The sequence below is a fragment of the Mastacembelus armatus genome, chromosome 9, assembly GCF_900324485.2.
Source record: "Mastacembelus armatus chromosome 9, fMasArm1.2, whole genome shotgun sequence".
Lineage (NCBI taxonomy): Eukaryota > Metazoa > Chordata > Actinopteri > Synbranchiformes > Mastacembelidae > Mastacembelus > Mastacembelus armatus.
In genome coordinates, this window is record NC_046641.1 from 9,991,072 (window position 1) to 10,015,780 (window position 24,709).

The 24,709-nt window shown below is 39.7% G+C and overlaps 1 protein-coding gene across 2 annotated transcripts in view; it reads left to right on the forward strand.

Annotated features, from left to right (window-relative positions):
- adgrv1 (adhesion G protein-coupled receptor V1) overlaps positions 1 to 22,921 on the forward strand; it is an 87,891-nt gene extending 64,970 nt beyond the window's left edge. For both annotated transcript variants that reach the window (XM_026321575.1, XM_026321576.1), the window contains exons 88-94: positions 1,665 to 1,781; positions 5,241 to 5,419; positions 7,772 to 7,929; positions 13,533 to 13,654; positions 17,037 to 17,222; positions 18,983 to 19,160; positions 22,646 to 22,921. In XM_026321575.1, the coding sequence (XP_026177360.1) occupies positions 1,665 to 1,781; positions 5,241 to 5,419; positions 7,772 to 7,929; positions 13,533 to 13,654; positions 17,037 to 17,222; positions 18,983 to 19,160; positions 22,646 to 22,764 (1,059 nt within the window). In that variant the 3' untranslated portion in view covers positions 22,765 to 22,921. The remainder of the gene's footprint in view (positions 1 to 1,664; positions 1,782 to 5,240; positions 5,420 to 7,771; positions 7,930 to 13,532; positions 13,655 to 17,036; positions 17,223 to 18,982; positions 19,161 to 22,645) is intronic.
- Positions 22,922 to 24,709: the final 1,788 nt, after the last annotated feature.

Below are 24,709 nucleotides of genomic sequence, written 5' to 3' on the forward strand. Positions count from 1 at the left end.
ATGAGGCTTGTGCTCTGCCAAAACCTCACAACCTGCCACATAATTCTTGTTCCCATGAGCTACCTGAACAGTTCCTCCACTCAGGCACGATTCCAGGCAGTTCAGGCACCAGTTTCCTTCCTGTGCCATCCCTCCCACTCACACCCTGCAGGGCTTGGAGCATAGATGGGAAAGTGACTCATGACTTGTGTTTTTTTAAATGCCCTGGCTTTTCCCCTTATTCAACAGGAGGATGAAGAGAGGGTTGGTAAGAGCTGGAAAATCCTTGAATGGTCATTTAGGGTTTTTTTTTTCAGATGGGTTTTCAAACTGTAATGAAATAGGACAGTGGTTGGGGAAAACTACCAAAAAGAACTTCAGTGGAAATACTGCAGAGGAGAAAAACACTTGAGAAGTGACTGCTGACATCACCCCACTCAGGTAGCTGTGTCGTCCAACAGTCATGTCACTTAAAACCATTATAGGAGTAACGTCTGCAGAAAACAAGTCACACAAACATAAGCTTTGTGTGTGTGTCTGGTCTAACAGGTCATGTCACAGCTCACCTTGCATATTTACCTGGTTACTATAGAGTCTTGTGAAACCATAGGGTGGCACCAACCATATACATTAGCTTGTTTTGGAGATGCAAAGAGTTCATCTCCTCTTAGTTCAGAGCAAATTACTCAGCACTGTTTTGTCAAATCAAATTACTCTTAAGGTTACGGCGAAGATTATTGTATGTGGAGGCTAAAATGGTGCACAACTATAATTAAGCAGAAACCGTCCTCTTTACCTGGATTTTACCTGAATTTGTGTCTGCTAATCCACTGTACTGTGTGTCCCTGAATGCTCAGTGTAATGACTATAAGCTAAGTAACATTTGCCAATAAGTTAAGTTATCATTCTCCCCATGTCCTTTGACTCCTGCACACTTCCATTCATGCTCCTTCTGCTCCGTGGTGCTGGCAGCAGGCCAGCAGGCTGCGGGTTGTGTAACGATCGCCCGCCTGCTTTGGCACCACACTCTGTCAGTGCCAGAGGTTAATGAAGCTCACTGATGGACAGCAGAGTAGCAGTATTTTCTGCTGCCCTCATGGGTTTTCCACACATTCCTGCATTCAGTGTTACAAATTGAATTTTGGCCTCTATGCATTCCTGCCTCCAAAACCCACTCACCGTTTCTCTCCCTCTCTCTTTCTCTCTCTCTCTCTCTCTCTCTCTCATACACACACACACACACACACACTGCATACAGATACAAACACTTATCACAGTCTGTTTTCTGCAGTGATTCTTCAATGCTCCTTATTTCATTATTTGGAGAAGGTCAACACCCACACGTTTGTACAAATCTTTTGTGTGTAGGATGATATACAAGTACATGTTTGTCAGTGCTGTTTTTATGTTGTTGGTGTTTTTGTTTTTGCTTTTGCCTGCACAGTTTGCTGCATGGTGATGTAACAGGTCTGCAGGATATGGCGTCTCTCTTTTGAGGGTGTGGGGTGTGGGGGCTATATGAATCCAGCTGTCTCCTTTAAAATTGTACAGACAACAAAACAAGCAACATGTGCAATATGACCTGCTGATACTGCACCTGTGTGTTTGTACCATGTAATCATACTAAATGTCACCATGTTCTCTAAAGAGAACTTCATTTGGTCTTTTTCTCTCTTTCTCTCCAGATCTGTTTCCTGGTGTCAGTTTTCCGTGGTCGGATGTTCTCAGAGGACAGCTGTGCTGCTTTGGGTCTCTTCTCTCACTATTTCCACCTCTGTCAGTTCTTTTGGATGCTCATACAGGTAATTCCTGGTGGACAAACAACACTAGACCCATTTGAATCTGTGCTTAACTTCAGCAGCTTGTAGCAGTAAACCTACATATTGAATATTGGATATTATTATGAATCCCCTTAGATGTCAGGGGCCCCTGATGGTAGTTACTGTAGTGTAAGGGTAATAAAATGTTCCTGCTCATTTTCCTCATCTAACAGGCTGTTCTCAACCTGAGGCATGTGAAATGTCATTCCTACACTGTGTGGGCTTAGGCAAGTTTTCACTGGAGGGAGCAAGATGAAGGTATAAGAATGCTGCATGAAGTGACCTTTGACCTTTGACTGGTAACATTTAGCAACACCTCACCCCAGAAGCCATTTGGCCTCTAGTTTGTTTGCTCTCTTTTGTGTCATCACTACTAAGAGCAAAGCTGCCCAGACGAAGTCCTGACTTGAAGATATTGAGGCTTGATTTGCATCTAACATTTGATTTATTTCACATCCTAAACACCTAAATGTTGCTTTTTGTTAATACAGCTAGAAACATATATCAGATGACTGCCAAGAAAAGTTCTAGCTGCCAGTGGTGAGTCTTGCCTAAGTCAATTTTAATCCTTAAGAGAGACTATAGATGACTTTTGACCTGCTGTGAGAGCACAGGAATGTGGTGAACATAGCCTGGGACACTTCATCAGCCCCTCTAAAAGCAAATGCTGCCCCAGGGATAGATCCTTTACTTCAGTTGATCCGCCCGAACACTTCACTGTAGTGAAACAAACGTATTAACTTTATTCAAACACTTCAATGTTTTCCTTGATCAATTCATGTTTTGCTTATATTTACTGTTTTTGTTGTACACATTTCTTTTAGAAATCACTGTAAGTTACCTTACTTTGTGGTAGCTGATTGCATAATGACAACTGTAGTGAAAGCTCAGGTTTGAACAGTGTTTCACATTTTATGGAGGAAAATGTGATCCGTTTCTGTCATAACTCAAAGCCTTGTCAAACTTTGTCTGTGTGCAACCATGCTTCAGATAACAAGAATGTGTTCGAGTTGTGGGGTGGGGTTAAGCTCAGTTCAACCACATAATCATGGTCCACATATTCAACCAGAATGTATTGTACCAGACCAGTATCCCGAGGAGACCTGTCCCCACATGAACTTCCTCATCTTCCCTGTTTTTTCGTCCCAGTTATTCCTGCTCTTGTGCAATTCTCTTGTTTTGTTTCCATAACTGCTCAGTCTCCTCAATGTGTGACGTAAATGAAAATATTCATTGTTTTTGTAGTGGATATGATCTCTCCTGGCATACATATGGTTATTAGTGGAGCATTATAAGATTAGCTCTTTGAATAAGATATTGGAGGCCAGTGGGCCCACACAGCGTTGTACGTGCTGAATGTATGCTGGTAAAATGTTTGTGCGTATAAAAATGGTTACCAGATGACCTGAGATTTATTAAGGGGTAGCGGCTTAGACCAAAGGCTTTTATGTGGTGCTAGAATTTGAATAATGAGAATTAGCAATGAGATCCAAAGTGTTTTGACGTACAAAGAGTGTTGAGACACACATGGTAGTAGTTAGTATGGTAGCAGAGTTGATATGATTTAGTGGGGGAAACATAAACTATGAATCATTACAGCAGGATGTAGCTTGGAGAAAAAAAAATCATTTAGGATTTCTGCTCTTTATTCATACACTCACTTAAATGGGCTTAAGTTTTCTTAAACTGCCTTGGTTCTTTACCAACCCTACCAGGAAGCTTTTCTGTATAGCAGCTGACAATGAAAATATTGCTTTTATTGATATGTGGCACTAAAACCCTTTTGTCTTATCTGACATCTCAGTGTCAGTCTCGGCAATGTCTTATCACTCATTTCACCTCCCTAACCAAAAAATTGCTTTCAGCTAAGTGGCTGATATGAATGGGTGCCAGCAATCTATCTCAGACTATGAAGAAGCTTTAAATCAATACGTGTTTGTGTGTGTTTTTGTGAGGATGTGCACATCTAATAGTTGGTTGGGAGAAGATGTGCTGACAGAATTCCAAAACAAAAAAATGGCCCATAATTTATTTCTCTTCAGACCAGCTTTTTCTTGTCTGCGGAGGTTTGTACAAGCCATTTCAACTTACTGAGAAGCTGAATACATAATACATTACATAATACTGTACAGGGAGACCTGCTGTAGTCCTACTGTATATTGTGCTTCTGATATGAAGCACAGTGCTAGTTAGCCAGGCAAATCATCATCCATGGTCCCAAATTCACATCTTTGTAGTTAGACAGTACCTGCTAGTGTTTTTACTACCAGACAAAATGTGATTAGGATGATTGAAAAAGTGGCCACAAGTCTAGCTAGTCAGTGAGCATGTCATGTGACCAGACACACTGGTGACTTTTCCAAAAGTGCCACTAATTGCATCACAGTATCCAACGATTCTGGTCTTGGGTTTCTGGTCCTTCCCTGATACAATATAAATTATCCACAGAATATATAGTTCTGCACTATTGACCATTTTCACAGGAGTGTCTCTTTTTATAAAAAGTATTTCACTACAAGCTCTACTTATTGTCTAGAATAACTAAGACATTGTTTTTGGAAATTCATGTTGTTGTTAAACTTTTATACTTCGTCACTTTTTAATACTGTAATGAACAACTACAAATTCTGTTCACTAGAAGAATATTGGAGCGGAAGAATAATTTATTTGTCAAATAAAATCAAACTTGCCTACAACACATTGCTTTGTTCTTATGCTGTCAGACAGAGATCCAGCCACTGCAGAGGCAACACCTCAGCACAGTCAGTGGTTATACTATGGTTATAGAGGAGACCAGAGTTACGGTATCTGTGGTCTAACCTCATGTCATTAGTTGCATCATGGTATCATCTGTGCAAATGTCGTACTTAAGTGTTTGCAGACAGATGGACGGTCTCAAACATCATCAGTTGTTGTTCATTATAGGTGGTGAGCAGCTGTATATCTGTTTTCTGATAAAGCTTAAATCGTTGGTTTTAAGGGTTTTGGTCTTAATTAGTAACAGAGCAAATATCATTAATTTGTAACCCTGGACTACAGCTTAGACTGGAAAATGGACAGCTACTTTGTTTTGCCCTTGAGTTTAACTTTAAAGAAAAGTTTAAAGTTAAACTTCACCCGTGCACAACACAAAATGAATAGATATGTTGTCTGCTGAGGTCCTCACACAGCGATAAGACATTATGTCTGTGTTGCAAAGTGTTCAGAGAAGCTGCTTATGTAACAATGGAGGGTTTAGTGTATCAGATGAACCAAAGCCTTCTAGATTACAAAGCAGACATATCTATTGTTGCTGTGATAAGAAGATCCACCTTAAGTCCAAATATTGTGCCTTTTATTCACAACATTATTGGGTTGCTATAGATGTAAGAGAACCATTATACAGTCCATGAAGGGATGCTGGACACATATCTGTTTATCTGTTTTTCTCTGTGCCAACAGGCAGTGAACTTTTGGCAAGTGCTGGTGATGAATGACGAACACACAGAACGTCGATACCTGCTCTACTTCTTGTTGGGCTGGGGACTTCCTGCTCTGGTCATCATCGTCCTGGTCATCGTCTTGCTTGGCGGCTTCGGATGGACCATACATAATGTATACGGGCTGGTGCAAGGAGATGTGTGAGTGTAGAGTGCAAAACACAAATACATACAGAAGTTGTCTTTAGAACTGATGAAGAGCTAAAATAGACCAGTAGCCAGTAACGTAATGTATTTTCATAAGAGAACTCATGAGTGTTTTTTTTTTATTTTTTTTTTTTTATCCAATCTGATTCAGTCATGGTCACCTCAGCTTCTTTTTTAGACTTACCGAAATTTGATTCCAGACCAGAGCAAACAGAAAACACCTGAGCCAGTGACATCATGTGAGGAGGCAGCTTGCCCAATCTAGTCAATGAATGAATAAATGAGTTTCAGTGTTTGCATGCGTCTCCCCACATAGAAACTTCTGTCTTTACCTTAGAGGTGGAGGCTTTTACAGAGCAGGGTGTAGAGAGGAAGAGAGAAACCTTAAATACTAAGTGGTTGTGTGTGGGTGTGTTAGGTAAAAAAAAAAAAACAACCTTTTGCCACCTCTGAATAGAGTACCTGAATAGGGTACCTGAATCCTAGAACAGATGAGATCACTGCGATCACAAAACCTTAATCAGGTGTGCGTGTGTGTTCGTGTGTTCGTGTGTTCGTGTGTGGGTGTGTGGGTGTGTGGGTGGGTGTGTGGGTGTGTGGGTGTGTGGGTGTGTGGGTGTGTGGGTGGGTGGGTGAGCGAGAGAGAGAGAGAGATGGCTGAACAAACACTGATGAAGTTAGAACCCTAAAATTAGCCAGTGGTGTCTTAGGTGTGGCTGTTATCCTTGGGATCAAGTGAGTGTGGCTTCCTATGGGTGGGTGGGTGTCACACAGTGAGCGTATACATGAGAGATTTAATGAAACAGAGGAGTATTCAGTTCCCTAGGAAGCATATCTTCCTCCGTCAGGGTAGGAGGCAGCTTTGAATTAATTCCTCTCTCCCTCTCCTCATCAGCGTATACAGGGCTCTTGTTTTCTCAACATCGAGGCTGTCTTAGATTTCACCCTGCCTACATACAAACAGCTGTCACTGTGTCAGTCTATTATACAGTATACATTGTATTTGTAATGTCATTGTATGTATTTCTGCTGTGTATATGTAACACACATACAGACACATAAATATACACCTGTTGTGGAACATAGGAGTTAAATAATCTTACAGTGATCGTCTACCTCTGGGGGTCACACTTAAGCCTTAACTTTACTGAATTTCATGTTGATTACTTGAAACAATATGTTGACCTCTTCCATTTATTACTCATTAGCTTTACTCAATAGCAGATGTGATCATAAAAAATTCACAACAGATGTATCATCCAGTTGGCATTTGCTTAAGCAGTCAATCACATCACTGCAATTTGGATTCGATTTAAATTTTAATAAAATGCAGCCTACTAATACTAACGCTGTTATCTGATTCATGGTTAGTTTGGCTGCTGTATAACCATTCTATGAAATGAAAGGAGAATCCCAGCAGCATATGTGAGAAAATCCTCCACAAAAATCATTACTTCGTTTCCTCTCTACAAACCTAGAGAAATGGATGCCTGCCTGCCTAATCCATGACAAAAATCACTGGTATTTCACTTTCCTGTGAGACTTTCATTACAGTAGGGTCTCATCTGCTTACAAGGCCACAGTAGTGCAAATATCTATAATTTCAGTCTGTTCACACTGTCATAGTCTTGCAGGAACAAGCTGTAGTGCTTTATTTGGCATACCTCATATTATGTTATGGCTAGCATAGCTCCAGTTATTTTACTACCATTACCCAAGCCTGTGGGAGGTTCTGTCTGTATTATACGCTCCCACCACATCATGCTCTGAGCTTGTTTTGTGAAAAGGGCAAAGTCACATGAGTGTTTTGATCATTATTTGGCAGTTACATTTTATAGGAGGATGTTGATTTTCCCAGAGGAAAATATTTCACTCAGTTTTCTTTAAGGCAACACAAAACTGATTGACATGAACTGGTTATTACTGTTGGATTTCCCAGGAAAACAGAGAATGAGAAACAAATAGATCTTGTTCAATAACAAAACAATCTTAACAAAAGTGCTTTTAGTATTTTAGTATTAGTATAAAGGTTATTTGTTTTTATTTTTTAAGCATCTTTGGCCCGAGATTCTATCCCACCCTTGCAGAGTGACCTAGCTGTTCAGGAGACTTAAAAATGGAGACTTGCTGAAGGCAAAAGCTGCTGTTGAGCAACTGCTGTGAGTCTTAGCCAGGATAAGAGGTCTCACCAGACCGATCCTTTAAGTCAAACTTGAAGAAACAAAGACTTAAATGGAGTAAATGTAATGCAGTAAAACCATGTAATATGTTTCAATTTTCCAGAGATTACTTAAAATACGCTTAGAAAAAAAACAGTTACTCATTTTCTGTCCATCCCTTCTCTAGGTGCTTTATCCCAAACATTTATGCAGCTCTGTGCACGGCGGTGCTGGTGCCTCTCATCTGTCTGGTGACAGTGGTGGTCGTTTTCATCCATGCCTACCAGGTCACTCAGCAGTGGAGGGCCTATGACGACATTTATCGCGGACGCACCAACAGCACAGGTACAACACAGAAAATGTGTGAATAAGTACACAAACATGCATGTGTGTGTGTAAGCATGACTTTGTAAATGTGCACACTCAGTACATCTCTTTAATGCTCACAAATAAATGCTTTAAAAAAGCAAGCTGCTGCCAGGATGCTCTCAGAGACTGGACTGCATCCATTCCCATTTTTGGCACCTATTTTGTTCAGCTTACATAATACAGAAACTCAACAGAAGCTAAATATTATTAACATCTGACCTTGTGTGAATGAAATGATGCTGCCAACCGACTCATTTGTATTCAGCCATTGTACTTATTTGATTTAATACAATGATTTCCAGAACTTAATATAGTTTCAAACACCATTTGAGAAGGATAATGGTTGTTTTGGGTTCAGACCACATTTGCTGACTCTTCCTACCACATCTTGGTGTAAACACTAAATATACTCACTGCAGTGTAGTAAGATGTGTGCAAACAACCTTGAATTTGTGGATTACGTAACCTTCTTATAATAGTTGTCGTAGACTTATGGTCAGTATGAATTAAGTCAGTGCAGTCAGCCACAGTGTCATAGCTCTAATCAGTGGCCATCGGTAAGAATCAGGAGGGTTTAGTTTGTTTTGCTCAGTCAAGACCCTCAGATGACAAAGCAAAGCCTGAATTTGTGTCTTTTGGCTGGTGAGCAGCTTGTCCTGCAACCTTTGCTTGGCCTCTGAAGCATTGTTGGAAACCAAAACAGCACAAACCAGGATAAGGCTAAAGCTCAGCCTGTGTGAGCATTTTTCCATGGGGGAAAGTGTGTACAGCAGAAATTAAGAGCAGACAGGATGGGTTTAGGGGGTGCAGACACAGAGGATAATACTGTATGTTGAATGACGAAGGTAGAAAGGTAGAAAGGAAGCAGTCAGCACAGCAGCGTTTCAGCAGCACACACAAGCACAGAGGATTGTCCTTAGAGGTGTGAATATGTATGCCCACCTTTGTGTAGAACAGCTGCACTGTGAAAAAGCTGCACATGAATGGGAATTTAAATGAATTCAGAGCACAAAATTGGACAGAACCATTGTTTTTCAAAATTCGGGCAGTGATCTGACAGTGTTGGTTGCACCTTTAGTGTTTCTCTGGACACATAATGACTCAATACAACCACTTATCTAGATGGGCAGAGCATGAACACAACATGCACACAAACAGTATGGACTGATTCGAATTTTCTTTCATTTTTCTTTATTGCTGTTTTTGGACAGTGTACTACTCCTCTGTAATATATAAGAATTGGCTTTGTCTCAAGATATCCATAGTCCATTGGAGAAAGTGAAGGAACAGTCTGTTATATTGTTCTAAACACAGGCTACGCCTCTGCTTGTTCCCTGGAGTTATCTACAGTTTGTTGGCTTAAAAGCAACCGTGCGCAGTTTCAGACCTGTAATATGTACACAAACATGATAAAAATCTTTTTTGACAATGTTGAAGTTTAGTTATCTTACAAGTCGAGATGCATTTTCTGTTTTGATTTTAACCCTTATTGGACCAAACACCTGTTCCCATCCTACCCTGCCACCATCACTGCTTCCCTCTAAAGGTCATTATTGTTCCAAAACAGAGTTGTTCTATACAACCTTTCTTTCAGATGAAGATACGTATGATACGTATGAATTCACATAAAAATTGAATTCTTTAACAACTGTCCATAAATAAAGCGCTTTAAAGCATCCAAAAACAGACAAGCACAAGGAGAGGGTTTATATACGTCTTACATTATCAGAAGACAGATGCCTTTTCATGAATCCAGTGTGATCTGGATTTATTGGTTTTCCAATGACAGACTCAAGCCTAGACAATGGAGATAATAAAAACCTTAGAGCGAAATGACGGCTCTCATCACCATCATAAATCTAACAGTGAGCATCCCCTTGACGTTCTCTTCTGCCTTGAGATTTGTGTAGAAGCTGTGGGATACCTACTGCCATTTGAATATTTTTAAATTCCGTACTGCATGAGAGCTACTCTTTGTGTGTCTTGTGTGCGTGCAGAGCGACAAGTGAGATAAAGCAGGACTTCTGACGTCAGTGTAAGCGTTGCAGCGTGTGCCCGTATGTTCGTCCCTACCTGCAGACATATAGGGTTCCTGAAACCTCAGCAAAGATTAGAACTCTGCCGCTGTTCTCTATATATGGAGAAAAACAATAAAAGAAACAAGACAAAAAACACAAAAGTGCCAATCAAAGCGCACTTTTATGCCTTATCACAGACCCACAAGGTGTGTTTGGACATTACATTCGTGACCTGACTTTTTAAACAATAACTGTTATTGTCCACACCAAGTGTTCCCTGACTGCACTTTGATCGTGAGAAATATCGACATGAACAAGTGACTAAAGCTTGATTTAGTTGCAGAGTAGGTTTTACTTAGTTCACACACATTACTTGTGCATGGGATGTTTTTTCCAGCTTGTTGTTATTACAGCTGCTGACCTCCCTGTGACAGTAATTTCAGCACCATTAGGTTTCTGCCCAGCTGTTTTTGTTGAACCAACACTTTCTACAGTTTGTCTTCTCATACCAGGAGGCCTCTCTGATGTAAACTGGACCCTGCCGGCTTGTGGAGAAAAGTAGCTCCCCCACATCCAGCAAAAATCATTAGAAATTGTTTGAGACAGAAATTGCACCGCTGGGGGTTAAGACGGTTTTATACATCTTAGCACCAGCAGAACCAATAATACCCATGACATAATTCTCTCCAGCAGAGAGCCAAGACAGTCTCATGTTTATGCAAAGTCTTATATGCATTCATGCGAGTTCACACACATACAGTAACTACTGAAAACCTCTTTCTGCTCCTTCTTAGTGGTATCAAGCCAAACAGTCAGTCATTCAGCATTTTGCAGTCAGTCCCCAATTTGGCTCTGGGAGCCTGTTCTTACTGTGGGAGTGCTGCTCTGTCTGCAGACTGGAATGCACTTACATGGCTGGAAAAATCCAACAAGGGAGGGTCGAGATGGAGACAGATGTGCAAGATAGAAGTGTAAGAGAATGAGAAAAAAGTTATTGAAGCTATAAGTACAAGCAGAGGAAAGTTTGAGATGACAGAAAAAGGTAAAAAAGCTAATATAGTGTCTTATTAAACAGATCGACTGTCCACAATGAGCATAAAGCCCATGATGCAAAGTGTGAAACAATAATACTGAAGTATTTATGCAGCTGAAGTGACCAGCACTGGGAGAATACAAATAAGTCCAGTGGAAAGGGAGTCACATGAGATAGAAAATGAAAAGAAGGAAATATTGATTTTAATACTGAGAATTATTTTGTACTACTGCTTTTTCAGTTTATTTTTGAGTTCTGTGCATTCACACCCTATATTATTATTGCATTGCTTTTTTTGTATGTCCCATCAGACTCAACTCTACTGCCGCTCTTTTTGGCCAGGTCTCCACTGTAAAATCAACTCAGTTGATTTTTAACTGGTTAAATAAAGATAATAGATCATACACTGCAAAAAAGTCTAATCGGTCTGAGCCAGAGAAAACCTGCAGTAGGATAAGAGGACAAGCCAGAGCAGAGTAGACCTGTCAGGGTGGTGGAAGTTGCACCTCACTGAGGGATTTTTGTGCAAACATGGGCACTGTGCCCTGTGTTTCCATCCTACTTGTGAAGTGAACTGTACAGTCTGTCCTACATAACCCCAACCAGTAGACTAAAACGAGAGACTCAGCAGTGTCATTTTGAATTTGTACGTCTTCCCTTTGAATTTGGAGGGTAGTTTAAAACTCGGCATTTTTTGTCAATGTACAGTTGAGGTTAAATCCATTTATGTAATATATTAGATTCATCCTGTGCACTATTTTGTCTGGCCAGTTTATGGTAGATATATAACACATAGAATGTGACTGAACGTAATGATCCATCATGTTCTCAGTCACACAAGATGAAACTTACGGCTACTAATTTCAGCTGCTTTATCAACTCGGCCATCCACACCACACACACACACACACACACACACACACACATTAAAATACTCGAATACACACAGAAATTAGATGCCTGAGGATTATCATATAGTACTATATATTATAGTATTGGAAATGCACATCAAGTGTGCTCACCATTGTAAGTTCATTGCAGCTGCAGAGATGCAGTGTGGTTGCAACTCACCCTTTAGCCAACAACCAACCCCTAATGATTTAGGTCCAGGATTAAGTTTTTAATATGTCTAGTTTCTTCACTATTAGACTGGATCCTATCATTTCATCAGACAAGGGCTGCTGCTAACAAACCAGAATAATGTTGATGTTGATGGTTGATAATATCCCAGCAGTCTTTCTAACCCATTACAGTCGAGTTGGGTGTGGTGTTTGTGATGTGGGTGTGTTTTAAATATTCTACTGGCAGTGCTCAAATTTGACTAGTCTTGCAAATATGCCTTTTTCCTTTCTGTGAAGTGACCCTTGTGCCTCTAACACATAAAACTGAACAAGCGGTGCATTGATGAGTACCACACCAAATATGTTTAAAATGTGCCATTTGTGTCTCATTTCAACACCTGCAACTTTTACGTTACTATTTCCTCCTGAAGAAGGCAAGCTGGATATTAATGAACTGCTTTATTTATCAGGCCTGTCTCTCTGTTGTAATAACTCACACTGACAGAAGACACAGTCTGTTCCTGATTGGCAGGGCTAAATTTGTTTGTTCTCTAGTTAATTGTTCCAGTCACTGGAGAGAAAATGTTCTTTTTTTTTTGTTGTTTTTTACAGCTGACAGAGCAGCTCCGTGAACTGATAAACCTGATGTACTAGGATATGTCAGTTAGACGCTGAGGTTGTTCTCTTGATCCGACATTGTGAATCATAAATATTACAAGGAGCAATGATTTTAATAAATATAAACGTATCTGTTTGTACTTTAATAGATAAAGTCTGAGGGATTTTATTCACCCCTGATTGTGTAGTACGATGTATTGTATGCCTGAAAGAGCTGCAGCAGCTTTGATAAAAAGTGGGTTACCACTGACACCAGTTGCTGTAGTATAACTCAGTTTAGAAAAAAATAGAAGTCCACAGTCCAAATACAGAGGATCGATTTGAATATTTTTTTTGTTTTGTGAGGTCACACTGATGTTTGCTATTGCTATTACAACATCCTATGCATGTGAGAGTAGTTTTAGGGTATTATTTACTTAAGGGCTTTCTAATTACTGAGTGCAAACTCAAGCTATGGAGAGAGGCGTGCCTATTTCCTGAAAAGTGCTTGATTAATTAAGATCACCTATTGAAATCAACTTCAGTTTTTTTGCACAAACTAAATGATACATATGCTCTTGGATTTGAATTGCTGTTGAATTGTGACAGTGAGAACAGGTTCATTAAAGAGTTCCTATGTGTTTATGTGTAACTAATATACTGTAAAGTACAGCTGATATTATGATTGTTCTCATGTATGTTACATAGATAAAATGTACCATGAGCTTTGCCATACTATCAATTTATTACATTACAGTAAATCAGATAAAAGCCTATCACTTTGTATACTGTATGTTTTAATTAATTTTTTTTTTTTTTTTTTTTGTGGCAGTATTGTTTTTCAAATCTCTCTGTTATCTTGTTCTCCAGAGGTGCCACTTGTCCTCTGCCTGTTCCTGCTCATCTCTCTGATCTGGCTGTGGGCAGGACTCCATATGGGCTACAGGTACCTGTGGATGCTCATCCTCTACATCATCTTTAACTGCCTACTGGTGAGCTCATTATTTATTCATTATTATTTGCTATGTATTTGTTTGCATGCGTCATTTCTTGTTTTCACTTTTTACATATATATTTGTTAATATATACAATTAACAAATACAGTACAGATGTCAACAGTAGTTACTGTTGTACTGTATTACAACCCTGTTGTATACACTGTACCAATGAGACAGATGTGCTTATTTGTTGTTCATTGTCCTGGCATCCCCAAATCTCTAAATCACCTTCTAGAAAAACATTGCTCACTCTGAAACAGAACTGTATACACTATGCCAGAAGAAAACATGGGGATTTGAGGCTGGTACAGTCTACTTTCTGAATGGTACTACACATTTAAAATAGGTGATTCAGGCTGGTACAGTGCATGTGTGTATGTGTGTGTTGGTGTTTTGTTGACTTTCTAAGTGACTACTCCATCCCAATGTACTGGGCTTCAGAAGTGTGTGCCCATTTCAACCAACTTCCTGGCACAGGGAGATAGTTTGGTTAGAATGTCTTGCATCTTGAGCAACTCAAAGTTTTCCAGGAAGTTGACTTCATTACAATAGATTCTTTTCTTTCTTGTCTCGTCTGTAAACATCTGTGGTCCCTTGTGTTGTCCCCTGAGACACCGGCTGCTCGTAAAGTGTACCGTAAGAGGTCTGTGGTAACCCATGGGGATATGTGGCATCCACATGCTAAAGACAGCAGTGTTGCACGAAAGTAAACTTCTCCCGCTGGCACAGTGACTAATGAAGAGAAGTGATGTCAAAGCCAACAGTCGATGTCGCACTTAGCACTTATTTATGAGCTCCAGTAGGGAATACAACATTAAATGACTTCATGCCAGCTTAATAGATTGCTTCTCACTTTGACCTTGGCTTCAGGAGGGACACATTCTGGCAAGTTGACCCTTGCAGCCAACTATTTGAATTCAGAGTTCTCTAAAAGAGCTTTTGGGAAAGGCCTGTGGTAATTGATTTTCAGTTCTACCTCCTACATTGAAAGCTCAAAACTGAGACTAAAACACTCTCCTCTGGGATTTGGTCTTGGTCTAGAGTTGCAATAAGAAAGGATTTATCAGAGTGGAACAAACAGGTAAAGAGCCCCAGAGCCAAAGTGTCTCCAAGGGCGTTAGTTAGCAGTAAACAGGCTTGTCTGACCCAGCTCTATGGAGTAAACCTCACCTGTTTATCTGTAAAAGGGTACAGTTGGAGTAATTTGTGTTAATATGATCAGATTAGATTAGACCTGATGTCATCTGTTCTGAACTCACTTGATAACTAGTCTGAACGGTCATTTTCTTTTCACTTTATCATGTGGGTCGCTGCACTCAGTGTGAACAGGTTTAAAATTAACAAAACAGATATTATAATTCCACTAGATACTTATTTAGATGCACAACAGTCTGTTATCGTTTATTCAGGTCTTTAATGCTGCCATTTTCCATTTTGTTCCATTGCCTTGAGTTTGGAATTTTTGATAGGCCTCTGCTAGACCAGTTGTTGTTGTTTCCTTCCTGCTGTGAATTTTCCATCAGGTAATTTTCCATGTTTGTGTTGTTAATGTGTGTTATACCCTTCCATCAGGTGATTTCTGTACACTATTAAACAGCTGCAGATGTAACAGCTGTGCACAACTGTGTTTGTGTTGCAGAACACAATTACACTTTGGTTACATAGCACTGCATTTATAGAAAGCGACTTTAAGTCTCCAGCATGGTGCTTTATAAAGCCAAACTGTATTTGCAGTGATAATAAGGAAAATTTGACTTTTTATTCTAAAGACCACAGTGTTATTCTTTTTGGATCCGTTTCAGTCCAAATCACATTAGATTGAATTAGAAGACAATAATCAAATCTCCACAGCACCATCGCTCATTATCTCCTCTTGAAAGGGCACCTCAGCCAGTAAACCATACCTCATTGTATCATCACAGTCAGAAACATCCACAGACATAAAGCAGCACCATGTGCCATTACAATTCAATTCCACCCCCGCTTCCTCATTCAACCTTTGCACTTATCTAAAAAGAGGACACAGGCCCACAAGTGCCCGCACATACGGAGTCATCTGTGCAAAATCTGAAAAGAATTATGATTTAGGGGAAATAAATCTGTTGCTTTTATGAGCACAGAAAATTGTTTGCAGCATTAAACATCCCACTTAGCATTGGAAGAAATATTGCAGAGGTTATCCAGATTCAAACTAGCATTACACAATAACATCATTATCTTTTATTTCTTTTCAAATTCCTGTTTCATAGATATTATCGTGCTCTGGCTTTTCTTTTCTACTTTCCTGTCTCTGTATATACACTTCATCCAGTTATATTCTCATTATTGCCCCTAAATGTTTCTGCTAATGGTCTTTGCTCCTCTCTCTACCCCACCACCTTCCCTGCCCTTCCTGCGAAGATGTGGCCTCTCCAGTGATTATGGAGCACTTACATAACAGGCCTGTGGCAGTAAAGCCTGTTCCTCAGGCTGCACAGCCTGCTAATGACCTGTGCTAATCACCCACAATGCTGATGGAACCACATGGATAGCAGCACACACACCCATACATACATGAATAGACGCGTGTATGCTTTTGTTCAGTGTTTGATGTGAGACGTTAAAAAGAGAGGTTAAGTTTCTTCCTTGTCTTTATGCACAGATGCAAATGCAAACAAAAGTCAATGAGAGTACACTTTATGTATCATAACTTCTAGCCCCTAAAGCTAAAATGTCCCATTTCTGAATGAATATAGTATAAATTTCTCATTTCGAAGCTCATTCACGCTTCCCCTCACAGGTACATTAATGCAGAGACACATAAAGCATAGCCAATGACCTAAATTTCCATGTGTTTTATCTTACTTGCAGCCCTCCTTTCTAATTTTTTCCAAGCTGGATGCTCAGTTTTGCAGTGCACCTATAAACTGGTTGTGTTGCCCCATACTCTTGTGCATTCCATCTTTGTCTGCAGCTGCCGTCATCGCCCAGTGATGGGTGTTGTGAAATACGGGATGGCCATGTGGTATTCGGCACGCCGGTGTTTTGTGGTAATTCACATGCTGATGCTGTTGACCAATAGGATTTGATAATGACAAGGAAGTGGTAGAAGCAGAAATACTAGGGTGCCAATGATGTCATGGCCTAGTTATGAAGTAATTCTCCATTAATCATGGATGGAAGAGGTGCTGCTGCTAATAATGATGTAAAAGAAGTTCATGTTTTAGTGCAATAAGTATTGCATTTCTTATTTGTAATGCATCCTGACTGCAGTATGATGTGGTACGATGCAGTGTTACCCATCTTATGTCTGGCTTGTTTGGTCCAAGTTCTGCAAAAAGACAAAAAAATGCTGCCACTGTTCTCACCTTTGATTTTCTTCTGTTTTCTTTTGCAGGGTTTGTATGTGTTTACTGTGTACTTCGTCATGCACAACCAGCTGTGTTGGCCAACTAAAGCTAGTTACACAGTGGAAATGATTGGCCATGATGGTCCAGATTCTTCCTATCAGGGAGGGGGACCCACCACAATAGGGGGCGACATCAGCAAATCAACTCAGAATCTCATCAGTGCCATGGAGGAGGTACACACACACACACACAAACAGTGCTTAGTGGGCCATCAGAGACTGATACACCTTGATTACAGGGCTCTATTTGTACTGTATTTGTCACTCACATGCTCCATATTCTCAAGCTCTAATGTTAGCATTTTAATTTTATGTTACAGTGCACATCATATTTTCACTAATATTATAACTGAATTGAAAATTATATATCATTTTTTATCGTCTAGTTCTTCTGTGTGTAGATCTGGACGTATCTGTTATGAAAATATTTAGACTGCTGACATCTGGGGAACAGTAGCTAAGCTACAAGTTTGACTCGTCCCTATTTCCTCATTCCTGGTCCTCCTTTACACATTTCTCACAATAGCTGAGAGTGACTCCACAGAAAACATTCATTTATTCACACTCACACTCTTTTGGCCTGTGTCCCTCAGACTGATTCTTGTTATGTAACATGTAAAATTGTGCGCGTATAAACTGTCATTCTTCACAATGCCCTTTAACACCCACATCAACTCCTCTTGTGACCTTTCTGTCAGACTGGCACTTTGCACGAAAGGACACATTGAAAACATACTGTCTGCACAAACACATGCAGTCTTTCTGTTGCATTTCACGTTACTTAACAACTTTATCCCTGGAGAATACCCTACAAGGACTGAGCTGCTGAGAGGGATCGAACAAGAAAAAAGGGGCCGGTTTAAGTTTGTAACTCCTGGGAACTCCCCCCTACCTCTTTCTTTCTCGAGCTCTCTCCACACATAATTATCCAGTAATCTTGTTTTATTCATGAGAGCACACTCCTGCCTCTTTGGGATTTGGCTACAGCCCAGTGAGAAAAATGAGCACAGATAGAACCTGCTAAGAGTGGTGTTTTGAGAGTTGGATACTTGATGATTTTTGTTAAAAGGAGTGGACTTGTTGAAACTAGAATAGGGTTAGAATCGTATTATTTGAGGGATGAATGGCTTATAGAAAAGGTTGAGTTATTCACTTGCTGCCTCCCTCAAAGTGAATGTGACAAATCAGAGGTGCCTGGTTGTTTGTAATTCACCTCACTGGGACACTCTGTACCAGTTACAGTCCAGTAAGCCACAGAAGCTTGTACAACACACAGTCACACACATTTATGTATGTGCATGGACAGGCACTCCTAGAAAATAAATAAAGGGGAAAATAAGAGGAGATAATGGATTTATCTGCTTCTTGTGAAAAAGAATAAGCGATACAGACATGTAACGTAATACGCTTTTGTTGTGTTTCACTTCAATCTTCTCTTTTTTTTCCATCCTTTGTGTCTATAAATAAGGCGTTTCGCCCCAAATAATACCAATATTGGATTCTTAACAGAAGACTGTCATATGTCTAACTGCGATGGCTGGAATATGTGTTGTTAGGCAGGTTCAGTATGAACCCACTGAACCTGCTGTAACTCTGTGGGTTAGCCATACACTCTGTCTGACCCTAACTCATCACAGACACAAATACACAGCAGAGAGAGGCAGTCGTTCTCTGAATTAAGCGTGCATATGTGTGTTCGTGTGGGTGTGACAATGACGTAAAATAACTGTTTTTGCCCTGCGTTCATGTAAAGTCAACATGTTTTGGTGTTGAACTAGTCAACAATACATAAAGACACTATTTCAGGTGTACCATGAAATTAAAACACCCAAATCATAGTCATTAGATCAGGGGCTTTTACACACGGATGTAGTATTTAGCCTCTGTGTATATTGATGCATGAGCTCATGTGACTCCTGTGTTTCTCATAACAGGTGTCAGCAGACTGGGAGCAAGCATCACTGCGGCCTACCAGTCAGCCCAGCAGTGTGTTTAAACCCAGTCCTGAGATGGGGACGTACACCACAGAGGGAGGGTTCATCAACACCAACTTGGTCACCGTAGATGAAGAGTCGCAGGAGTTTGATGACCTCATATTTGCCTTAAAAACTGGTGAGGATCCAATCAACATGTGGATGTGCTCTGAACTCACATGCACTGTAGCACTATGTTTCTCTTACACTAAGTTGTTCTGTTTCACAAATGAGTTTAAAGACAGGAAAGTGCCACCTTTAACCTCAAACAGGCTCTAAACTGCACTGAACCATTTTTTCCATCTCTATCTATTTCTTGCATAGAAATCCTATTGATTTTAAGATAAGATTGCAGAAATTCCTACACATGAATATTATGTTTTATTTATACATAAACATTGGTTGTATATGGTTTGTTTAACCTAAATCTAAGCAGAAAAATAGTGCCGAGGAGTAATGGAGACTCAGCCAAGATAGTTAGAAGCACAAACAGAAATGTTTCCAGCAGATCACACAGGAGCAAAAACCTAATATTGAGATTACACTTGGGTTTTAAGTATATAGTTTCCATGTCTCCAGTTTAATTTTTAATAAAAGGTTAATGAAACACTATGACTTTGTAACAAGTTCACCTTCAACAACACAAGAGCAAGATTTATTTTTTATGTATTGACTTAGTGAGAAACATACTTTGGTCAACCTCTTACTGAAAGCATGACAACACCCTGTGACACACTCTCTAGTTTTCCATGAAATATAAAAATAAAGGTAGTGTGTACTGTTCAAAAGGTCACCTCATAAGTTGGTGGCCACTTTTCTTTTAAATATTAATAAAAAAAAACACAACATGCTTCCAAAATAAGTACTTCTTAATCAGGTCTGGCACATGTGGATGAAAGCAGAAAATCCAAAAATAGGTTATGAGTTGAAGCCTGAAGAACGACAAACCTTAAATGCTGAAATATATATATATATATGTATGTGTATTTTATTATTTCATAGTGTACACATATAGAGTATCTAGTATCGGACCTGCTTAGTCATTTCTCTGCTGACCATAAATCTCTCTGCTGCCATGGAAACAATTCTTCCTCTTGTTTAATGAGCTGCTCACAGATGTACACAAACACACACATAATAGCACACACGCGAACAGTCTTTTCCCCAGTCTTTCAAATTGCTGAGTAGTTGCCTCGCAGTGTCTGAATGAGAACAAGTGCCTCATTACACTGGGGCACTCATCTTCTCTTAATGTAAGATGCTACCAGACCAAGAAATCACCAATATGGAAATTAAAAATCACATAAACACATTATGAGACCTTACATCAACCAATCAATTGAGCCCTATCTTTTGAGAAAGTGGAGATGTCAGAATTGTTTATCTTTATTTTTAAGGTCATTTGTCATCAGGAAACTTGAATCATCAAGTTACTACCCGGTGGAATAGGTGCTAATTTTCTCTGTCCAGTGCTCATCCTTGGTTCTGACTATTTTCTGGTTATTTACTGCTCCAGAGCTCATTGTCTGTCCCTAATGAACAGCTAAGAGTTTGAGCTATCCCAGTCTGCTGTAGTCCCACACGTGGAGAGAGCAAGAGCCTGGTGCTCTAAACAGTGGTTGCTCTGGGAGAGATAAGAGATAGGTAGTCAAGGTAGGCAGACCAGCCTGATAAGACCCTAAAGTTAATGGGACTGAGTCAGGTCACATTGAATTTCTCGGTTGGTCTCTTGGGATTCTGGAGAACAGAAATAACTTTCAAGGAAAATAAACGAATCATTAACAGTTATTGAGCGATGTTAGGCCTTGAATGGCTCTGAGCTCAATAAAGCTACAGTCTTCAGGTTTGATTTGACTTTGCAGGGAGGTTTGTGCTGCTTTGGACATAGCATGCTTCAAATATTGAAACCCACATCAATTATTTATTCTTTTTTGACCTCTCCCTGATGTCCTGAGTCCATATGGTGCTCAATCTTAAATAATCTGGCTGCAGCACACAAGCCAGGGACTTTATTGGTCCTCTCATCTGCAAACTCAGCAGCATTATTGTATATGTAGCAAAGAGATGAGTTTGCAAGTTTTAATTAAGTCAAACCAGTTGGCTCCTTGCAACTGTCTGACCTGGCCTCAAGAAAATATAAGTGAATGCAAACTTGAAAGTTAGATTTCCATAGAAGTAATCTCCAGATAAACTTCACACACTTTCACTTTCTGAGTACTGACTTTCTCATTGTCCGAACATCCATCCATCCATCCATCCATCCATCCATTCATCCATCCATCCATCCATCCATCCATCCATCCATCCATTCATCCATCCATTCATCCATCCATTCATCCATCCATCCATTATCTACACCTGCTTATTCCTATTTAGGGTCACAGGGATCTGCTGGAGCCTATCCCAGCTCTCTTTAGGTGAAAGGCAGGGGTACACCCTGGACAGGTCACCAGTCCATCACAGGGCCACATAGAGACAAACAACCTCACACACTCACACTCACTCCTATGGGCAATTTAGAGTCACCAATCAACCTGACATACATGTTTTTGGACTGTGGGAGGAAACCGGAGTACCTGGAGGAAACCCACACAAGCACAGGGAGAACATGCAAACTCCACACAGAAAGGCCCCTGATGGGTTTCAAACCAGGAACCTTCTTGCTGTGAGGCAACAGTGCTAATGTCACACTGAAATTGTAACATGGCTTAAGCTCAACCAGTCAGTCAGCAGTAAAGATAATTCACTAATCAGAATTACATAATAGAGCACTGTCTGATGGGGGTCAGTAAATAGCACTGTAATAAGGGTCTTCACACTTCATTATGTTAGTACACATTAACACAGACATGGAGACATACACGTACTGTCAGATCATGAACTCTATGTGGCACAACTGAGGGCTGATCATTAACATATTGGTTTTATTGTTAAAGGTTAGCTTTTGCTTATCACTCAGGGTCAGAGGGAGCCTTGACATCATTCACTGCAAGAAGGATCGTAGGTCTTGATGTTCCTCTGGTTATGTTATAAGAGCCACAGTTCAATGTTTAAAGCAAGGATTCAACACAGGATTTTTCATATATAATGAAATGCTTCTGCTTTGAGTATCTCATGTTGTTATACAAATATATGAAGCTGATAATTTACACCCCATGAAAATTTATAAAAGAAACAAGAAAACAAAAGCATATGAACATATATTTAACCTAATAATGCTAAAAATTTAAATAAATATATATTTATTACTGGCTTAGTGGTTAGCACTGTTGCCTCACAGCAAGAAGGTTCTTTTCTGTGTGGAGTTTTTTTTTTTTTTCATTACAATGAGTTCATTTCATACAAAAACAATGAAAATGTTTCTGTCCCATCTTGATGCATTGCCTAACCGTTCACCAAAACACAATGAATTCTTGAGAGGTATGCTGCACAAACAGTGATGAAAACATGCATTATCCTTCTTTTTGAGTGTAACTATACTGTGCAGTAGTCCAGCTGCTGTGTAAGGTGTATATATTTGTGGCATGTCTAAATACGCAGAAGAAATTCTGGCACACAAAACACAAAGAAATGACACATGTTTTTGGATTGTAGTGTGATGTTGTTTTCTGTGTTGTTTTTTAGGGACTGGCCTTAACGTCAGCGATAATGAGTCTATCCCTGGCAGCCATGATGGAGGCAGCGTAACCAGCTCACAAATAGTTGAGCTGAGACGAATTCCCATCGCGGACACTCACCTCTAACTGTTTCACCTCATAATGATGTGCTCACCAGATTACACAGGACACACAAGAGTTTTTATATTACAAAATTCTTTTGCACTAAAACATTTTTCGATAGAACATTTTCATATAGATGTTTGATACTATATATGATTTTTACTGTACATCTGTTTTATATATATATATATATGACCCTATACATAAATGTTTTACTAAATTAATTTTTTTTAAGTTCTTGGAGTTCCTTTTGAATGTATATTTAGATTTTTTTTTTTTTTTTTTAAGAGAACAAGCAAAAGAGCCAGATGTGCCCTTTAGCAGTATTGCTGCTCAGGATGGAGTTCATGTAACATTGTTAATAAATTTGTATGTGCTGATTTCATTTTTACGGCTCGTAACAGATAAGCAGGTACAGAAAATGGAGGCATAATGTGCCACAGAGGTGGGGTGTGTCCACCTGACTGTTATGTAAGTCAGCCGTGGTAGGGACAGGGGTCATACCAGCACAATGGACTGTCTGTGTGCAAGCTCACGAGTTCTACACCGAGGAGAGGTCCACCTGCTCTGCTGGTGTCTGCAGAGAGCAATGAACGCAATTTTTTTTTTAAGTAAGCAATGCAGAGCAGGGGATTATGGGAAATACTCAAAATACAGTAAACAAAATATTTTAGGTCTTCAATCATATTCAATTGCATTTCAGTTTTTAATCTGAATCGGCAGATGTGGGCATAGAAGCAAATATTCTCATTTCGATTTTAATTGCAGTGTTGAACGTCTAGTTCATCTTCTACTTGACTCTTGTGCCGAATCTTTTCTCCTTCAACTAGACCTTGGCTGCATGAGATGATGTTATTTGCAAAAGGAAGAATGAAGTTGAGGAGCCCTCTATGAAATCTCACTGACGCAACTCCATGCTCATTACAGCTACTCTCCCATGTTCCTGGTGGATGTCTGAGGTCATGCTCCCAGGAGATAATGACAGATCAGCAGAAACAAGAGATGAGTGTGCTACTTGAGGATATTGTGAAAATGTTGTCTCCCGATGCCTGATGACTTCATTCTCCTTTCTGTGGAGACTGTGAAGAGAACAAATAAATAAAAAAAAAAATCTATGAAGCAATTTATTTTTATTCAAGACATAATGCAGAATTCCATTGACTTGCTCGGGCTCTCCCTGCTCTCTTCAAGCACAGGACAAACTTTGGTTGTAGATGGTGGAGACATTTTTGTCAAACATCTCTACTCTGAAAACAAAACAAAACAAAACAAAACAAAAATCCCATCCCAGAACATGTCAATGTTACATGTGCGTGCCATCTCTGTTTCCTACAAAATGACTACATCACCTCGGGACCCATCGCTCAACCCTCAGGAGTCTTCCCTCAGGGATTTGAAAGAAAACATCACTGTAATGAGCTAAGAAGTCATTACTCCATTTAACAAGATAACATTCCAGTGTTTAATGGCAAAAGCTTCTGTTTTGTCTTCTCTGGGAGCAAATGAGTTTATGATACCGCAGTAAGAACTTTTGATTATCTAGCATTTCCAAGGATGTCATTTCATTGTGTACCTCCTTCTAAGGCAAGCACTTAAAGACACGAGCAATTAATTTTCACGATTATCGCAGCCTGCCATCATGGCAAAATAATAGCTATACAACAAACTTCCCTTTTGCATCCAGTGAGCTACATTATGTCATTCCTGTTAATAAGACAGTGCAACCAAAACCAGTAATTTTACAAGCAAGAGAAAATTAATCTTCTCAATAGTAACACTCCCTGACCTTCAGTTTGACCTGCAGATGAGCATCTAAATTGCTGCATAAATGCTGCTGACAGCTAGCTACTCTACCTTCTCCTAAGAAAAGCATGGCGTACTTTATTGCTTTGCTTTATTACTTTATTTAGTTATGTAATAGACCACTACATACACAGTCATAATCTCATTTAATACTGGTGATTAAGAA